Source organism: Ranitomeya variabilis, chromosome 4 (assembly GCF_051348905.1).
Source record: "Ranitomeya variabilis isolate aRanVar5 chromosome 4, aRanVar5.hap1, whole genome shotgun sequence".
Classification (NCBI taxonomy): domain Eukaryota; kingdom Metazoa; phylum Chordata; class Amphibia; order Anura; family Dendrobatidae; genus Ranitomeya; species Ranitomeya variabilis.
The window spans coordinates 749341278-749359395 of NC_135235.1; the positions used below are offsets into that span (position 1 = coordinate 749341278).

An 18118-nucleotide genomic window follows, 5' to 3' on the forward strand; every position below is an offset into this window, starting at 1 on the left:
GCTGAGCCGTGTATCTAATCCTCTCCTGTGTGATACTGACTGCTGAGCCGTGTATCTAATCCTCTCCTGTGTGATACTGACTGCTGAGCCGTGTATCTAATCCTCTCCTGTGTGATACTGACTGCTGAGCCGTGTATCTAATCCTCTCCTGTGATACTGTGCTGAGCCGTGTATCTAATCCTATCCTGTGTGATACTGACTGCTGAGCCGTGTATCTAATCCTATCCTGTGTGATACTGACTGCTGAGCCGTGTATCTAATCCTCTCCTGTGTGATACTGACTGCTGAGCCGTGAATCTAATCCTATCCTGTGATACTGACTGCTGAGCCGTGTATCTAATCCTCTCCTGTGTGATAATGACTGCTGAGCTGTGTATCTAATCCTCTTCTGTGTGATACTGACTGCTGAGCCGTGTATCTAATCCCCTCCTGTGTGATACTGACTGCTGAGCCGTGTATCTAATCCTCTCCTGTGTGATACTGACTGCTGAGCCGTGTATCTAATCCTCTCCTGTGTGATACTGACTGCTGAGCCGTGTATCTAATCCTCTCCTGTGTGATACTGACTGCTGAGCCGTGTAACTAATCCTCTCCTGTGTGATACTGACTGCTGAGCCGTGTAACTAATCCTCTCCTGTGTGATACTGACTGCTGAGCCGTGTATCTAATCCTATCCTGTGTGATACTGACTGCTGAGCCGTGTATCTAATCCTATCCTGTGTGATACTGACTGCTGAGCCGTGTATCTAATCCTATCCTGTGTGATACTGACTGCTGAGCCGTGTATCTAATCCTCTCCTGTGATACTGACTGCTGAGCTGTGTATCTAATCCTCTCCTGTGTGATACTGACTGCTGAGCCGTGTATCTAATCCTCTTCTGTGTGATACTGACTGCTGAGCCGTGTATCTAATCCTCTCCTGTGTGATACTGACTGCTGAGCCGTGTATCTAATCCTCTTCTGTGTGATACTGACTGCTGAGCCGTGTATCTAATCCTCTCCTGTGTGATACTGACTGCTGAGCCGTGTATCTAATCCTATCCTGTGATACTGACTGCTGAGCCGTGAATCTAATCCTATCCTGTGATACTGACTGCTGAGCCGTGTATCTAATCCTCTCCTGTGTGATAATGACTGCTGAGCCGTGTATCTAATCCTCTTCTGTGTGATACTGACTGCTGAGCCGTGTATCTAATCCTATCCTGTGATACTGACTGCTGAGCCGTGTATCTAATCCTCTCCTGTGTGATACTGACTGCTGAGCCGTGTATCTAATTCTCTCTTGTGTGATACTGACTGCTGAGCCGTGTAGCTTATCCTCTCTTGTGTGATACTGACTGCTGAGCCGTGTAACTAATCCTCTCCTGTGTGATACTGACTGCTGAGCCGTGTATCTAATCCTATCCTGTGTGATACTGACTGCTGAGCCGTGTATCTAATCCTATCCTGTGTGATACTGACTGCTGAGCCGTGTATCTAATCCTATCCTGTGTGATACTGACTGCTGAGCCGTGTATCTAATCCTCTCCTGTGATACTGACTGCTGAGCTGTGTATCTAATCCTCTCCTGTGTGATACTGACTGCTGAGCCGTGTATCTAATCCTCTTCTGTGTGATACTGACTGCTGAGCCGTGTATCTAATCCTCTCCTGTGTGATACTGACTGCTGAGCCGTGTATCTAATCCTCTTCTGTGTGATACTGACTGCTGAGCCGTGTATCTAATCCTCTCCTGTGTGATACTGACTGCTGAGCCGTGTATCTAATCCTATCCTGTGATACTGACTGCTGAGCCGTGAATCTAATCCTATCCTGTGATACTGACTGCTGAGCCGTGTATCTAATCCTCTCCTGTGTGATAATGACTGCTGAGCCGTGTATCTAATCCTCTTCTGTGTGATACTGACTGCTGAGCCGTGTATCTAATCCTATCCTGTGATACTGACTGCTGAGCCGTGTATCTAATCCTCTCCTGTGTGATACTGACTGCTGAGCCGTGTATCTAATTCTCTCTTGTGTGATACTGACTACTGAGCCGTGTAGCTTATCCTCTCTTGTGTGATACTGACTGCAGAGCCGTGTATCTAATCCTCTCCTGTGTGATACTGTCTGCTGAGCCGTGTATCTAATCCTCTCCTGTGTGATACTGACTGCTGAGCTGTGCATCTAATCCTCTCCTGTGTGATACTGACTGCTGAGCCGTGTATCTAATCCTCTCCTGTGTGATACTGACTGCTGAGCTGTGTATCTAATCCTCTGTGTGATACTGACTGCTGAGCCGTGTATCTAATCCTATCCTGTGTGATACTGACTGCTGAGCCGTGTATCTAATCCTCTCCTGTGTGATACTGACTGCTGAGCCGTGTATCTAATCCTCTCCTGTGTGATACTGACTGCTGAGCCGTGTATCTAATCCTCTCCTGTGTGATACTGACTGCTGAGCCGTGTATCTAATCCTCTCCTGTGATACTGTGCTGAGCCGTGTATCTAATCCTATCCTGTGTGATACTGACTGCTGAGCCGTGTATCTAATCCTATCCTGTGTGATACTGACTGCTGAGCCGTTTATCTAATCCTCTCCTGTGTGATACTGACTGCTGAGCCGTGAATCTAATCCTATCCTGTGATACTGACTGCTGAGCCGTGTATCTAATCCTCTCCTGTGTGATAATGACTGCTGAGCTGTGTATCTAATCCTCTTCTGTGTGATACTGACTGCTGAGCCGTGTATCTAATCCCCTCCTGTGTGATACTGACTGCTGAGCCGTGTATCTAATCCTCTCCTGTGTGATACTGACTGCTGAGCCGTGTATCTAATCCTCTCCTGTGTGATACTGACTGCTGAGCCGTGTATCTAATCCTCTCCTGTGTGATACTGACTGCTGAGCCGTGTAACTAATCCTCTCCTGTGTGATACTGACTGCTGAGCCGTGTAACTAATCCTCTCCTGTGTGATACTGACTGCTGAGCCGTGAATCTAATCCTATCCTGTGATACTGACTGCTGAGCCGTGTATCTAATCCTGTCCTGTGTGATACTGACTGCTGAGCTGTGTATCTAATCCTCTCCTGTGTGATACTGACTGCTGAGCCGTGTATCTAATCCTCTCCTGTGTGATACTGACTGCTGAGCCGTGTATCTAATTTTATCCTGTGTGATACTGACTGCTGAGCCGTGTATCTAATCCTCTCCTGTGTGATACTGACTGCTGAGCCGTGTATCTAATCCTCTCCTGTGATACTGACTGCTGAGTGTGTATCTAATCCTCTCCTGTGTGATACTGTCTGCTGAGCCGTGTATCTAATCCTCTCCTGTGTGATACTGACTGCTGAGCCGTGTATCTAATCCCCTCCTGTGTGATACTGACTGCTGAGCCGTGTATCTAATCCTCTTCAGTTCGGTACATCAGTATCAGGTGTGATTGGCTGCACAAGTGTGTGGTACGCTCCCGCCCCGGGTGTGATTGGCTGCACAGGTGTGTGGTACGCTCCCGGAGTCCCGCCCCGGGGTGTGATTGGCTGCACACGTGTGTGGTATGTTCCCGCCCTGGGTGTGATTGGCTGCACAGGTGTGTGGTATGTTCCCGCCCTGGGTGTGATTGGCTGCACAGGTGTGTGGTACGCTCCCGCCCCGGGGTGTGATTGGCTGCACAGGTGTGTGGTACGCTCCCGCCCCGGGGTGTGATTGGCTGCACAGGTGTGTGGTATGTTCCCGCCCCGGGGTGTGATTGGCTGCACAGGTCTGTGTTACGCTCCCGCCCCGGGGTGTGATTGGCTACACGCGGTCACTCCCTCGCAGTATAATGTGCCTCACTGACTTGTACAGAAGGCTTCTCCGTCCCGTGCAGCAGAGGCTCAGTGACTGGGAGGCTGCACGCTGGGATCTGCACGCTGGGATCTGCTCTGGGCGTAGAGACGAGGACACTTCCTGCTTCTTCTTCCTGGATTCAGCTATGGCGTCTGCCCCAGAAACCTGTGTCTGCTCCGTCTGCCTGACCGTGTACACGGATGCCGTCTCCATGGAGCACAACTTCTGCCCGCAGTGTATGGATCGAGTGATGATCACACGGGAGGGGGCAGACGTTCCCTCCTGTCCTGAATACAAAGAAAAACTTCAGGAAAGTCACCTGACTAAGAGAACAGCTCTGGAGAACCTAAATCTGCACCCAATATGTCCTCCTCCTCTTCTGGAGAACCTAAATCTGCAGCCAATATGTCCTCCTCCTCTTCTGGAGAACCTAAATCTGCAGCCAATATGTCCTCCTCCTCTTCTGGAGAACCTAAATCTGCAGCCAATATGTCCTCCTCCAGAGAACCTAAATCTGCACCCAATATGTTCTCCTCCTCTTCTGGAGAACCTAAATCTGCAGCCAATATTTCCTCCTCCTCCAGAGAACCTAAATCTGCAGCCAATATGTCCTCCTCCTCTTCTGGAGAACCTAAATCTGCAGCCAATATTTCCTCCTCCTCCAGAGAACCTAAATCTGCAGCCAATATGTCCTCCTCCTCTTCTGGAGAACCTAAATCTGCACCCAATATGTCCTCTTCCTCCTCCAGAGAACCTAAATCTGCAGCCAATATTTCCTCCTCCTCCTCCAGAGAACCTAAATCTGCAGCCAATATTTCCTCCTCCTCCTCCAGAGAACCTAAATCTGCACCCAATATGTCCTCCTCCTCCAGAGAACCTAAATCTGCGCCCAATATTTCCTCCTCCTCCTCCAGAGAACCTACATCTGCAGCCCATATGTCCTCCTCCTCCTCCAGAGAACCTAAATTTCCACCCAATATGTCCTCCAGATGACCCGACGGTGATCCCTTGTTCTTACTGTATCCATTCCTCCGCTCCGGCTGTGAGAACCTGTCTGCACTGTGAGGCCTTCTTGTGTGAGGACCACCTGCGAGTCCACATCAAGTCTCCAGAACACGTCCTATCTGTGCCCACTGCTCTCCCGGAGGATTTAAAGTGCTCCGTCCACAAGAAGACCCTGGAGTATTACTGCCACGAGGACCAGGCTTGTATCTGTGTGTACTGCCTGGCCGAGACACATCGGACACACCAGTTGGAGCCACTACCTGAGGCCACTGAAAAGAGGAAGGAGAAGCTAAGATGTATTCTGGAAACGATGAATGCCAAGAGAGAGAAGGCTGATGAAGACATCCAGAATTTACTGACCCAGAAGGATGAGATCCCAGACAAAGCCACCAGCCTCACGGAGAGTGTGAGGACAGTCTTCTCTGAGATCAGGAGACAGCTGGAGGATCTAGAGTCCAAAGTCTTGAGTGAGATCTCCAGGCAGAAGGAGCAGGTGTCGGCCTCCATCTCCAAACTGATCCAGCAGCTGGAAATACGGAAAGAAGAGATGTCCATGGAGATCCGTCAAATTGAAAAGCTTCTCCGCTCTACCAATGCGGTAACCGTCCTTCAAAGCCAGGTGGTGGACTTCTGTAATGTCGAGGAGAGAAACGAAATGGAGATCAACCAGAATATCCACCGCGCCGGGAGTGTGGATCATTTCCTTGTGGCTCTGATCTTCTACGATGGTCTGGGTGACATTGTGACCAAAACAAAGGCCAACTTTTACACGATGGAGTCTCCGGAGATATTACTGGATAACACCACCGCTGCCAATAATGTGGCCATTTCTGAGGACCTCAGGTCTGCAACGTGGTCGGTGTGGAGTCAACGCCGGAAAGAAACTCCCCGGAGATTCCAACAATATCAAGTTTTCAGCATCCATGGAATTAATTCAGGACGACATTATTGGGAAGTGGAGACCAGCGAAGCAGAGTACTGGATGGTGGGCATGGCGTATCCCAGTATGGAAACCAAAGGGGACCAGTCCTGGATTGGGAACAATAAGAAGTCCTGGTGCTTCTGCCGGTGGCACGACGGGTACTCTGTAAGACATGAAGGTAGGGACGTACAGCTCTTTTCAAGTGCGTCCGCTAACCGGTATGGGGTACATGTGGATTATGACTCCGGCCGCCTGTCCTTCTATGAGCTGTGTGACCCCATCAGACATTTACACACTTTCCATGGAAACTTCTCCGAGTCCCTGTACGCTGCATTATGGGTAAATGATAACGGGTGGATAAAGATCAGGAAATGGTGAGGGGTCTGCTCTACTGTACGTGACCCCACTGACACTGGGCACCAACTAAGTGATGTGACTTTTTTTTTTGTACAATGCTGCCCCCTACATTAAAAAAATATAGATTCATGGACTAAGCAGGAATGTCCTTTAATGTTCTTCACATGTTGGTCAGAAATGTTCTACAATGTTCTAAAGAAATGTTCTACAATGTTCTTCACACGTTGGTCAGAAATGTTCTACAATGTTCCCATGTTGATCAGAAATGTTCTTCACATGTTGGTCAGAAATGTCCTACAATGTTCTTCACGTGTTGGTCAGAAATGTCCTACAATGTTCTTCACGTGTTGGTCAGAAATGTCCTACAATGTTCTTCACATGTTGGTCACAAATGTCCTACAATGGTCTTCACGTGTTGGTCAGAAATGTCCTACAATGTTCTTTACATGTTGGCTAGAAATGTGTTACAATGTTCTTTACATGTTGGTCAGAAACGTCCTACAATGTTCTTTACATGTTGGTCAGAAATGTCCTACAATGGCCAGAAATGTGTTACAATGTTCTTTACATGTTGGCCAGAAATGTCCTACAATGTTCTTCACATGTTGGTCACAAATGTCCTACAATGTTCTTCACATGTTGGTCAGAAATGTCCTACAATGGTCTTCACGTGTTGGTCAGAAATGTCCTACAATGGATTTCACGTGTTGGTCAGAAATGTCCTACAATGTTCTTTACATGTTGGCTAGAAATGTGTTACAATGTTCTTTACATGTTGGCCAGAAATGTCCTACAATGTTCTTTACATGTTGATCAGACACGTCCTATTTTATTAATGGTTCTACTGGAGCTTCTAATATAAAGTGATAGAGTATAAAACAATGGTCGGCCGAGTTTCTTCACCGGAGTCTTCTCAAGAACAGAAGGGGTTTCAATTTCCTAGTGTACTGCTTGTTGCCTAAGACACCAGCCACCTCTGCGGTCTTCTAGTTAAGGAGAGCAGGTTTTCCGATTTAAAGCCTGCAAGCACCGATCTGAAGTTGGCCAGATCCCTTGACCTCAGCTAATTCCCTTGTGCTCCTCCGATGTTGTAGAGGCAGATCTACCTCTGCTATCAGCATCGGAGACCAGTCAGTTAAGGCTACTTTCACATTAGCGTCGTGCACTGCACGTCGCTATGTGTCGTTTTGTAGAAAAAACGCATCCTGCAAGTGTGCTTGCAGGATGCGTTTTTTCTCCATAGACTTGCATTAGCGACGCATTGACACACGTCTTGCGTCGTGTTGCGTCGGACCATCGCCACCAAAAAACGTTGCATGTAACGTTTTTTGGTGCGTTGTGTCCGCCATTTCCGACCGCTCATGCGCGGCCAGAACTCCGCCCCCTCCTCCCCGCACCTCAAAATGGGGAAGCGGATGCATTGAAAAACAGCATCCGCTGCCCCCGTTGTGCGGCGCTTTCACTGCTTGCGTCGGTACGTCGCAACGATGCAATTCGTCGTACGACGCTAGTGTGAAAGTAGCCTAAGCCCAGCGGTGAGACCATCGTATTGGTCCAAACTATCAATCTTCAGGAACGCACCGCTCCCTGGCAAACAGCAAGAGGAGCGGTGTGCTCCTGAAAAAAGCATACAAACCCTTACAAGTAGGACTATCAGATAAGTGAGACCAAACTTCAGAGTCTGATCTTTGACCACCACAGATTTTCAGAAGCAAACTCATGGTGCCATGGTGTTCTGGGGGGTGCTATGGAGCACAAGAGAGTCATGTTATAACTTGAGACTTTCTGGTAGTATTCACCGTCAACATGGCCCTCGCAGATGGAACCGGTGGCTTCATGGGACGGTAAATGGTCCATTAATAGACTTCTTCCAGTCTTAGTGTCCATGGCACACATCTACAGCAGAGTTTACCAATCCTGACCCTTGTGGAAACTTCCTCAGTTCGACCATTTTCAGCCTTGCAGCTGAACTTCCTAGATCCAGAAGAGCAGGTTCTACAGCCCCATCCCTCATCCCCTTTGCTTAGTCCCTTGTATAATTTAAATCTAATTTGATGTAACACTGTCGAAGAGTATGGCCAGAATAAAATTATTGCTAGGGTTTGTGTCTAGTATTGCAGCTCACTAGTAATGACGTGAATGGAGCAGTTTTTGGATGAAAGCCATGTGTTTTTTCTAATTCTGGACAACCCCACTGATAAATGAGAACGCAGGACTAGATGAGCAGCCAGACCATGGCCCCCTATTTCTAGCTCTTAGGATAAAGATTTATTAACCAAGTTACATAAACATATAAAACGTCGTCTCTCCAGTGGCGACGTGTGGTAAAAACAGAACAATAAGAAAAGTTCTAAGAGCTAAGAAACTACTGCTTTCATATGTATATACAGGTCCACTGGCGGTCATGTCTCCATATGGTCCATCTGATGATCACCGGTATGGGAGCCTTCACCAGATATCTTCTGACTATCCTGATTATTACGGCTCCCTCCTCATTCTATGATATACACATCCTGATGGCACTAAAAAGCGCCTCAACTGCAGCAATACTGACAGACGTGGCAATAATCTAGTGGACCCAACCCAGAACTGGTTGACCGTCATAAATCCCAGACTTTGGTTACAGTTCGTTCCACCTGTTCTCGTTTGGGTAAACGAAATTACTGCCTCGTCTGTGTAGTGTTGTGCAAAATGATAGACCCAGGTTTGGGGAAGTCCGTGGATGTCCTACCTTCTGACACCCCTGGCCCAACAACATACCCGTGTTGCAATGAAGATGCTGCATCGGACCTACAAAGCAGGGATGCTGGCAGGTAGGAGGAGGATCGCAGTGACTACCCCTGTTGCTGCTGGACCAGCGACCTACAAATTTTTGTTCAATGGAGGGAGGCCAAGTGGTCAAATCTATGCCATTCATTGGATATTCATAGGTTGGATATCTACAGACGTGGACATTCGTAGGTTGGATATCTACAGACGTGGACATTCGTAGGTTGGATATCTACAGACGTGGACATTCGTAGGTTGGATATCTACAGACGTGGACATTCGTAGGTTGGATATCTACAGACGTGGACATTCGTAGGTTGGATATCTACAGACGTGGACATTCGTAGGTTGGATATCTACAGACGTGGACATTCGTAGGTTGGATATCTACAGAAGTGGACATTCGTAGGATGGATATCTACAGACGTGGACATTCGTGGCCCAACAACATACCCGTGTCGCAATGATGATGCTGCATCGGACCTACAAAGCAGGGATGCCGGCAGGTAGGAGGAGGATCGCAATGACTACCCCTGTTGCTGCTGGACCAGCGACCTACAAATTTTTGTTCAATGGAGGAAGGCCAAGTGGTCAAAGCTATGCCATTCATTGGATATTCATAGGTTGGATATCTAGAGACGTGGACATTCGTAGGTTGGATATCTACAGACGTGGACATTCGTAGGTTGGATACCTACAGACGTGGACATTCGTAGGTTGGATATCTACAGACGTGGACATTCGTAGGTTGGATACCTACAGACGTGGACATTCGTAGGTTGGATATCTACAGACGTAGACATTCGTCGGTTGGATATCTAGAAACGTAGCTCTCAGGTTTACCAAGAGCTTCCAACCCTACAAAAGGGGGAAGAAATTCCACCAAATATTGCATTACCCAGAGGTGAGGGCTCACCAAAGCCTAGGAGGAAGCGCTGCCATACATCGAGGCAACAAACAAATTTTCTGCTGGTCTTAGGGCCTGTTCACATCTTGTTTTGGCCACACATTTGTGACTTAGGCAGTGACTATATCTAAGACTCCCAAAAGAGGGTGCGGACAGAGAGCCACTCACTATAACAAGCCATGGAGTCACGTTGTGCTCCGTCTGGCCTCTGTTACAGGTGTGTGTATGTCTCTTAGATGGACACACTTATCACACGGGCCGGGCGGAGCACAAAGTGGCACCATTTACCTCATTATAGTGAATAGCTCAGTTGTGAGCTTCAAGTCCTGGAGTTGCGTCGTGCGGCTAAAACATGATGTGAACAGGACAGGGGAAGCGCTTGCTCGGAGCAGCCTTCACCTTCTACATGTGATAAGTGCTTCCTCCCTGAGACCGCAGACTGTTGACTTCTGGAATAAGGCACTGTTGAGAAATTCACCCATGGGGAGTGCCGACTGTCTACCATGTTGAAGCACCTTCCCACAATCCCACCACTTGTATTTCTTTTCCTTGCTGCAGCCTCTCTCGTGGCCTCACCCTTGGCCTGGCCAGTTTGCATCGAACCTAAAAACAAAAATAACAGGAAAATAAACTTGTCTAGTTTCTGAGATGCAACACGTCCTCAGTCGTGATCACGATCCCACTGGTGCTCCTCAAGTAACGCCTTATTCACAAATGACTTCCCGCATACGCGACATTTGAATTTCTTTTTCATCTGTTCGACTTTTTTCTTCATTGTCTCGGGAACTGTCCTCTTGGTCTCGTGGACTTTCTTCTTGTGTTTGGTCATCTCACATTTTTTGTCAAAGCGCTTGTCGCATTTCGTGCACTTGATAGGTTTTCCCATGGCGTGTCTCCTCTCGTGGATGAGTAAAGTGCTCTTGTAACCAAACCTTGCACCGCACTGGTCACACTCGAAGGGTTTTTCTCCGGTGTGTGCCCGCTGGTGGATGATAAACTGGGACTTGTAGTTGTACTCGATGCCACAGATGGTGCAGGCGTAGCGTTTCACGGCGTGGTTTTCCGCCCGGTGTTTTATCAGTTTGGCTTTAGTGTTGAATACCTCCTTGCAGTCCTCGCATTTCTCCACGTGGGTCACTTTGTGCGTCTCCAGAGCTTCGGCGTCGGCAAAAGACTCTTCGCACTGGTCACAGGGATGAGGTAGCTTCTGCTCCTCCAATTTCACAAGGCTTTTATTGTCTTCTTTACCGTTGTCGTGTCCGCCCTCGGATTCCACGTCGCTCTCAGATTCCACCTCGCTGTCTGGTTCCCAGTCTGAGGAGTCCACTCTCTTTTTGGCAATCTTCTCTAAGACTTCTTTTCCCTCTTCTTCTTCATCAAATTCCTCCACTTCTTCTTCCTCCTCCACCTCCTCTTCCTCCTCCACCTCCTCCATAGTGATGGTATCTGACAAATACAAAAACAGAGGAAAGTCTTATACTCTCGTCACATCTTCTAATTCCCCGTTGGCCCTCAGTTACAGAACAATGTGGCTCTATGCTACCCCACCCCACTTGTATAGGGTCCATAAGGAGCAGAGAATGATCGGATGTTTATATTAGGCCTTGTAGAAAATCCCATAAGGTCTCAACAAACAATGGCGCCATTTCTTACCAGAATCCCAGTGTTCGGGGACTTCCCACGTGTGAGTCGTTGGGTTATTGTCAGTAAGAAAGTCCTGGTAGTCCGCCTTGTGCTGATCTATATAGCTCCACTCATCCTTCGTGAAGTATACCGCCACATCGTCACACTTAACGGGAAACTGGGAAACACAACGGTACTTTTTATATGTACAGCCAGCGAATGTCTGACATCAAGCATGAAACCGGACAACCGCTCACCTCTCCAGTCAGCTCCTGCAGACCTTTACTGATGGAGTTCTTGTTCACGATCACCCATTCCTGAAAACAAGATGTGAACACTGAGTAATGGGGGATTTCTAGAGACTTATCGGGCGCCGACAGACCCCAATGCATCCAGTCTCCAATCACAGCACCAGGAGCCCTTCTACAGTTTCCACAGGTTTGTAGCACAATTCTCACATCACTGTGAAGAAACAGCGCCTCCAGTGGTGGGAGGGGTGAAGTTTCAATGAACTCACAGACTCCCGTGCAGCGGAGGGTCCACAGCTCATGATGAATATGCTTCAACATCCTTCCCACCGAGGCCAAGCATACGCCTAAAATCATGGTCTCTCATGAAGCCCAGCCTATGGTTGGGTCTCCAACATGGCAGCCATGGGGACCTTCAGCAGACTTTCACTACAGGGTCCCTGGAGCATGCAAGAATGGCCTGTAGACACTGTATGGAGCAGAAGGGCGCATGGTTGGCAGACCCTCCATTCAAAGGTCCCATTAATTCTATGTGCAGAGTGGAACTGTGGCCCCCTGATTTAATAAATGAGGGGTGGTAGCAGTAAGGTCCTCAGCAATCCAGCACTTATCTAGGTAGGGGTGATCAGATGGCTGTGCACAACCCCGGTCCAGGTCAGTGTTCTCTGGTCGTGTACAGGAGCTGCCCAAATTACCTTAGCCTCAGGGATCGCAGGCGCAGCTCATGACAAGACCACCTGATAGCCGTCACATTCGGGTGGCAAATGAACTCAGGAGCTCACGAAATTGGCCTAGCCCTGACCTGGACCATGGCTGTGTACAAGGATCCACTCATCTCTAGTAATAGGAGGGGAAAACCTCTCGACACAAACCTTTAAAACCCAAATTTTTCCAATTTTTCCCTCAAAGATGCAGAAAGGCTCACCTCCTCAGACAACGTGGAGATGATATCCAGGGCTTGGTTTAGGATTCTTCCCGTCTTTATGTTGTTATTTCGGTTCACCGTGACAAATCTTGCCACGCACTGCAACATTGAGAACTGCGGGGAAGAACACATGGCAGAAGGTGACAAAGGCAAAAGCACCAAACATCTCCAAACCTCAACCAGAAGCTAACGCACCAGTTCATTCTCCCAATAAGATTCTCCAGAGTAGCTCATAATTCCATACCCCGACATGTAGTCCGTCAAGAGCGAGTACCGGTTTATGTCCTGATACATGGTGCCAGACGGCACGCGGTAGTAATGGTCGTGCAGAACTTTCCATGCTTCTCCGTTCACGTTATGCTCATATTCCGGCCACTGGACGGCTCGGTGGACCTTCCCAGAAGACGTGTCAGTGTGCAATGAGCCCCTCTCAGAGCCCAGCACGACGCCTGGTAAATTAACACGGGACTTGGTGGGATGGGAGGATTTGCCAATACCCATGGTATTGGTGGCTGCCATATTGGCTTGTCTACTTTTAATGTCCGATCCCCATGGAGCCATACTGGAAGCCACAGAGACGTCGTTGGCCCACAAGCCTTTAGGCAGGATAAGGTTTTGTAAGGCAGGATTGACGGCAGCCTCTGTTTTGGTTGCTGGTTTATCAAAATCCGGGAATCTGGTTGGAATCGCTCCATCCAAAAGGAACTTTTCTGAGCCAACTAAAGAGTAACATTCGGGAGCAAAATGGACAGAACAGATCCGAGAAACGCCCATCTGTCCTTGCAGAATTCCCTGAGCAAACAAGTTGAGGTCCCCGAAGTCCTGGTTAGTCTGCAGGAGCCATTTTTTAATGAGGGCCAAGTCTTTGGGAAACGGGTGTAGAATCACTCCGGGGATGCTGCTCTTCCTCCCGGAGGAATGTTGACAGCCCTTCACAAGACATTTCGGCATGTCTCCTGCCTGAAAAATGACAAGGACCAGGTTATTTCATCGATCCCTCCATTTACGCATAAAGTCTTATACATACTCAAGATTTATGGGAGCGGAAATGATTGTCATCGCGAGTGATTTCCTTCTACGTGACAGAGTTTATACAAAGGCACATCTCTGATCATAAGAAACCTAGCAATGGACCATATTAGACAGACCTCCACCATTCTATCTAAAATTGCTCCCTCACTCCGTTTTTGTTCACCTGAGAATTCAGTTTTATTGCAGTTTTCCTTAAATCCGGCATATGGCTCCAAGGAGGAGGACCTCTGTGACAGGATCCTCGGGGTGTGTCTATAGACTGCTCTGCATAATTACCCATTGAGTAACGCCATCTTGCTAAAGAGCAGAAAATATAGCACTAAATATAAAGTGTCCTCGTCTCTGGAAACACATGGTGGAGTTTATAAAAACGGCAAAACAAAAAAGGAATACTAAGAGAGGGGGAGAAGAGCAAAAATTTCCCACTATTGACATGGACCTAGGTCCTCTTTAATGATCTTCATTAGGCCGGGAACCAGGACTGTATGTGGTGGTGGACGATTTCCTCCTAAGATCACTGCTGTACTGAGGATGGCTTACCAGAGTCTCCTCTCGTGTTGACGGCTCGGGTCGGCCACCATCACTTTGACAAGCCCGAATAATCATTGTGGCATCTTCTGTGCTACCCAATATGAAGGTGGAGGTGAGACACAGATGAGTCCTGTGTGGAACCATAATGTGAAGACAGCACATGAGAGGGAAAGAAAAGTATATGGACTATGTTATCATCTGTCTGCTGGATTGTTGGACTTTTATCCTGTTACTGAACTGCATTCGTGTTCTGGACTATTGAATCCTCAGTGTGGTGGATTATATATGGACCTTTCGTATTTTGCCTAAATAAAGGTCTTAGAATTGTTTACTATACTCTACCTCTGTTGATTATGTGGTACCGGAGAAGGACCCAGTGACAACTGGTGGCAGCGGTGGGATAGTAAGGGCTTCATCGGCCAGGGCTGCAGCGCTATCGACGGTGCACGGCGTGCACTCCCGGACCTATTCCCGTACCTCTGTGGGTCAGTTGGCAAGAAATTGTTCTATAAGGAACGCCTGTATAACATCTTCCACAGTAAAGACGTTTTCTGCTTCCAGACATGCCTGGGACATGTTATGTGCATACATCCTAAACGATCCCCCCATAGTGCTTGAGAGGTCTCGGAACTTGCCCTATATGAGTCTGGGGTGATAGCATGGTAATCCCGGATAGTCTGCTTTACAATGTTATAATCCCGATTCCGCTGTGAGTCAGTGGTTCGGTAAGCCTCCGCCAGGCTATCGTTCAGGAGTCCCACTAACAAACGCATCCAGCCAGAGTGGGGCACCTCCATCACAGCACACTGCTGCTCAAAGTCCTTGAAGAACCCCTCCACATCTCCGAAAACCTCATCAAATGGCTTAAACTCTGTCCGGGTGATCCGTACAGGCTCCCGGATCGTTGGGTTTACACTGCACATTGCGTTACTCCCTCTTTCAAGCTCCATTGCTTCTTGTCTCCGCTGTGCCCGGCGGGCAGCCTCCTCCTTGAACTCCTGAGAGACGCCTGGGCCCAGAACCGCCATCTCTTCTTCGTACCACACCACCCACTGGCTTTTTGGGGTGGGGGTCCTCGTCTCCAGTGATCGTCCTTCAGACATATGGGAGGAGGTGGCCAGGCTGGCACCCACCAGTAGGTCAATTAAGGCCTCTTTATTCAGTCCCTGGTAGTTCAGGTCCAGGTCTCTGGCTTTCTCCTGTAAACTGGATACAGTCCCATTTCTGTACTCACTCTGTGGGTGGTTCTCCATTAGGTTATGCTCTGTTGATCCCGCTGCTTGCCACCAGTTGTCACGGTGTTCTTCACCGATACCACACAATCAACAGAGCAAGAGTATAGTAAGCAATTCCAAAACCATTATTTAGGAAAAAATACGAAAGGTCCATATACGATCCACCACACAAAGGATAAAATAGTCCAGACCACGAATGCAGTTCAGTAACAGGATAAAAGTCCAACAATCCAGCAGACAGAGGATAGCATAGTCCATATACTCTTCTTTCTCTCTGAGATGCTGTGAACCCATCATCATTCCAAACAGGACTGATCTGTGTCTCGCCTCCCTGATATTTTAAGTCTCCCTCCTCATTCACAGGTCAGGAGGAAGAAGGTCTCAGGGGCTCATTGTTTCAAGAAGCTAGGTCAATATGTCATTAGCATTTTGGCAAACAATACAGCGGGGGCTGATAGATGGCAGCAACAGCCATTCATCAATTAGAAACCAACTCCTTCTACAAGAGAACACCATGAAAAACGATACCCACATAGCAAATCACACCATCACACAATGCATCATCATATGTGACACTTATTCCTGGCGGTTGCCCAACAGTGGGTCCTCATTTAACGCCAAGTCTGTATAATATACAGGAGGAGCCTTACAGCTGAGTATATAATATACAGGAGGAGCCGTACTGTCGGTATATAATATACAGAGGAGCCCGTACTGTCGGTATATAATATACAGAGGAGCCGGTACTGTCGGTATATAATATACAGAGGAGCCCGTACTGTCAGTATATAATATACAGAGGAGCCCGTACTGTCAGTATATAATATACAGAGGAGCCCGTACTGTCAGTATATAATATACAGAGGAGCCCGTACTGTCAGTATATAATATACAGAGGAGCCCGTACTGTCAGTATATAATATACAGAGGAGCCCGTACTGTCTGTATATAATATACAGAGGAGCCCGTACTGTCAGTATATAATATACAGGAGGAGCCCGTACTGTCAGTATATACTATACAGGAGGAGCCCGTACTGTCAGTATATACAGAGGAGCCCGTACTGTCAGTATATAATATACAGAGGAGCCCGTACTGTCAGTATATAATATACAGAGGAGCCCGTACTGTCAGTATATAATATACAGAGGAGCCCGTACTGTCAGTATATAATATACAGAGGAGCCCGTACTGTCACTATATAATATACAGAGGAGCCCGTACTGTCAGTATATAATATACAGAGGAGCCCGTACTGTCAGTATATAATATACAGAGGAGCCCGTACTGTCAGTATATAATATACAGGAGGAGCCCGTACTGTCAGTATATAATATACAGAGGAGCCCGTACTGTCGGTATATAATATACAGAGGAGCCCGTACTGTCGGTATATAATATACAGAGGAGCCCGTACTTTCAGTATATAATATACAGAGGAGCCCGTACTGTCAGTATATAATATACAGAGGAGCCCGTACTGTCAGTATATAATATACAGAGGAGCCCGTACTGTCAGTATATAATATACAGAGGAGCCCGTACTGTCAGTATATACAGAGGAGCCCGTACTGTCGGTATATAATATACAGAGGAGCCCGTACTGTCAGTATATAATATACAGAGGAGCCCGTACTGTCAGTATATAATATACAGAGGAGCCCGTACTGTCGGTATATAATATACAGAGGAGCCCGTACTGTCGGTATATAATATACAGAGAAGCCCGTACTGTCAGTATATAATATACAGAGGAGCCCGTACTGTCAGTATATAATATACAGAGGAGCCCGTACTGTCGGTCTATAATATACAGAGGAGCCCGTACTGTCAGTATATAATATACAGAGGAGCCCGTACTGTCAGTATATAATATACAGAGGAGCCCGTACTGTCAGTATATACAGAGAAGCCCGTACTGTCAGTATATAATATACAGAGGAGCCCGTACTGTCAGTATATAATATACAGAGGAGCCCATACTGTCAGTATATAATATACAGAGGAGCCCGTACTGTCAGTATATAATATACAGAGGAGCCCGTACTGTCAGTATATAATATACAGAGGAGCCCGTACTGTCAGTATATAATATACAGAGGAGCCCGTACTGTCAGTATATAATATACAGAGGAGCCCGTACTGTCAGTATATACAGAGGAGCCCGTACTGTCAGTATATACAGAGGAGCCCGTACTGTCAGTATATACAGAGGAGCCCGTACTGTCGGTATATAATATACAGAGGAGCCCGTACTGTCAGTATATAATATACAGAGGAGCCCGTACTGTCAGTATATAATATACAGAGGAGCCCGTACTGTCGGTATATAATATACAGAGGAGCCCGTACTGTCAGTATATAATATACAGAGGAGCCCGTACTGTCAGTATATAATATACAGAGGAGCCCGTACTGTCAGTATATAATATACAGAGGAGCCCGTACTGTCAGTATATAATATACAGAGGAGCCCGTACTGTCAGTATATAATATACAGAGGAGCCCGTACTGTCAGTATATAATATACAGAGGAGCCCGTACTGTCAGTATATAATATACAGAGGAGCCCGTACTGTCAGTATATAATATACAGAGGAGCCCGTACTGTCAGTATATAATATACAGAGGAGTCCGTACTGTCAGTATATAATATACAGAGGAGCCCGTACTGTCAGTATATAATATACAGAGGAGCCGGTACTGTCAGTATATAATATACAGAGGAGCCCGTACTGTCAGTATATAATATACAGAG

General features: G+C 47.4%; 1 protein-coding gene across 1 annotated transcript in view; it reads right to left on the reverse strand.

Moving 5' to 3' along the window:
- Positions 1 to 8343: 8343 nt before the first annotated feature.
- Positions 8344 to 18118, reverse strand: part of LOC143766745 (uncharacterized) — a 74262-nt gene continuing 64487 nt past the window's right edge. The window contains exons 2-6 of the mRNA XM_077254658.1: positions 12758 to 13522; positions 12563 to 12676; positions 11647 to 11706; positions 11420 to 11567; positions 8344 to 11212 (exon numbers count right to left, since the gene is read on the reverse strand). Coding sequence (XP_077110773.1) covers positions 10428 to 11212; positions 11420 to 11567; positions 11647 to 11706; positions 12563 to 12676; positions 12758 to 13513 — 1863 coding nt within the window. The 5' untranslated portion in view covers positions 13514 to 13522 and the 3' untranslated portion in view covers positions 8344 to 10427. The remainder of the gene's footprint in view (positions 11213 to 11419; positions 11568 to 11646; positions 11707 to 12562; positions 12677 to 12757; positions 13523 to 18118) is intronic.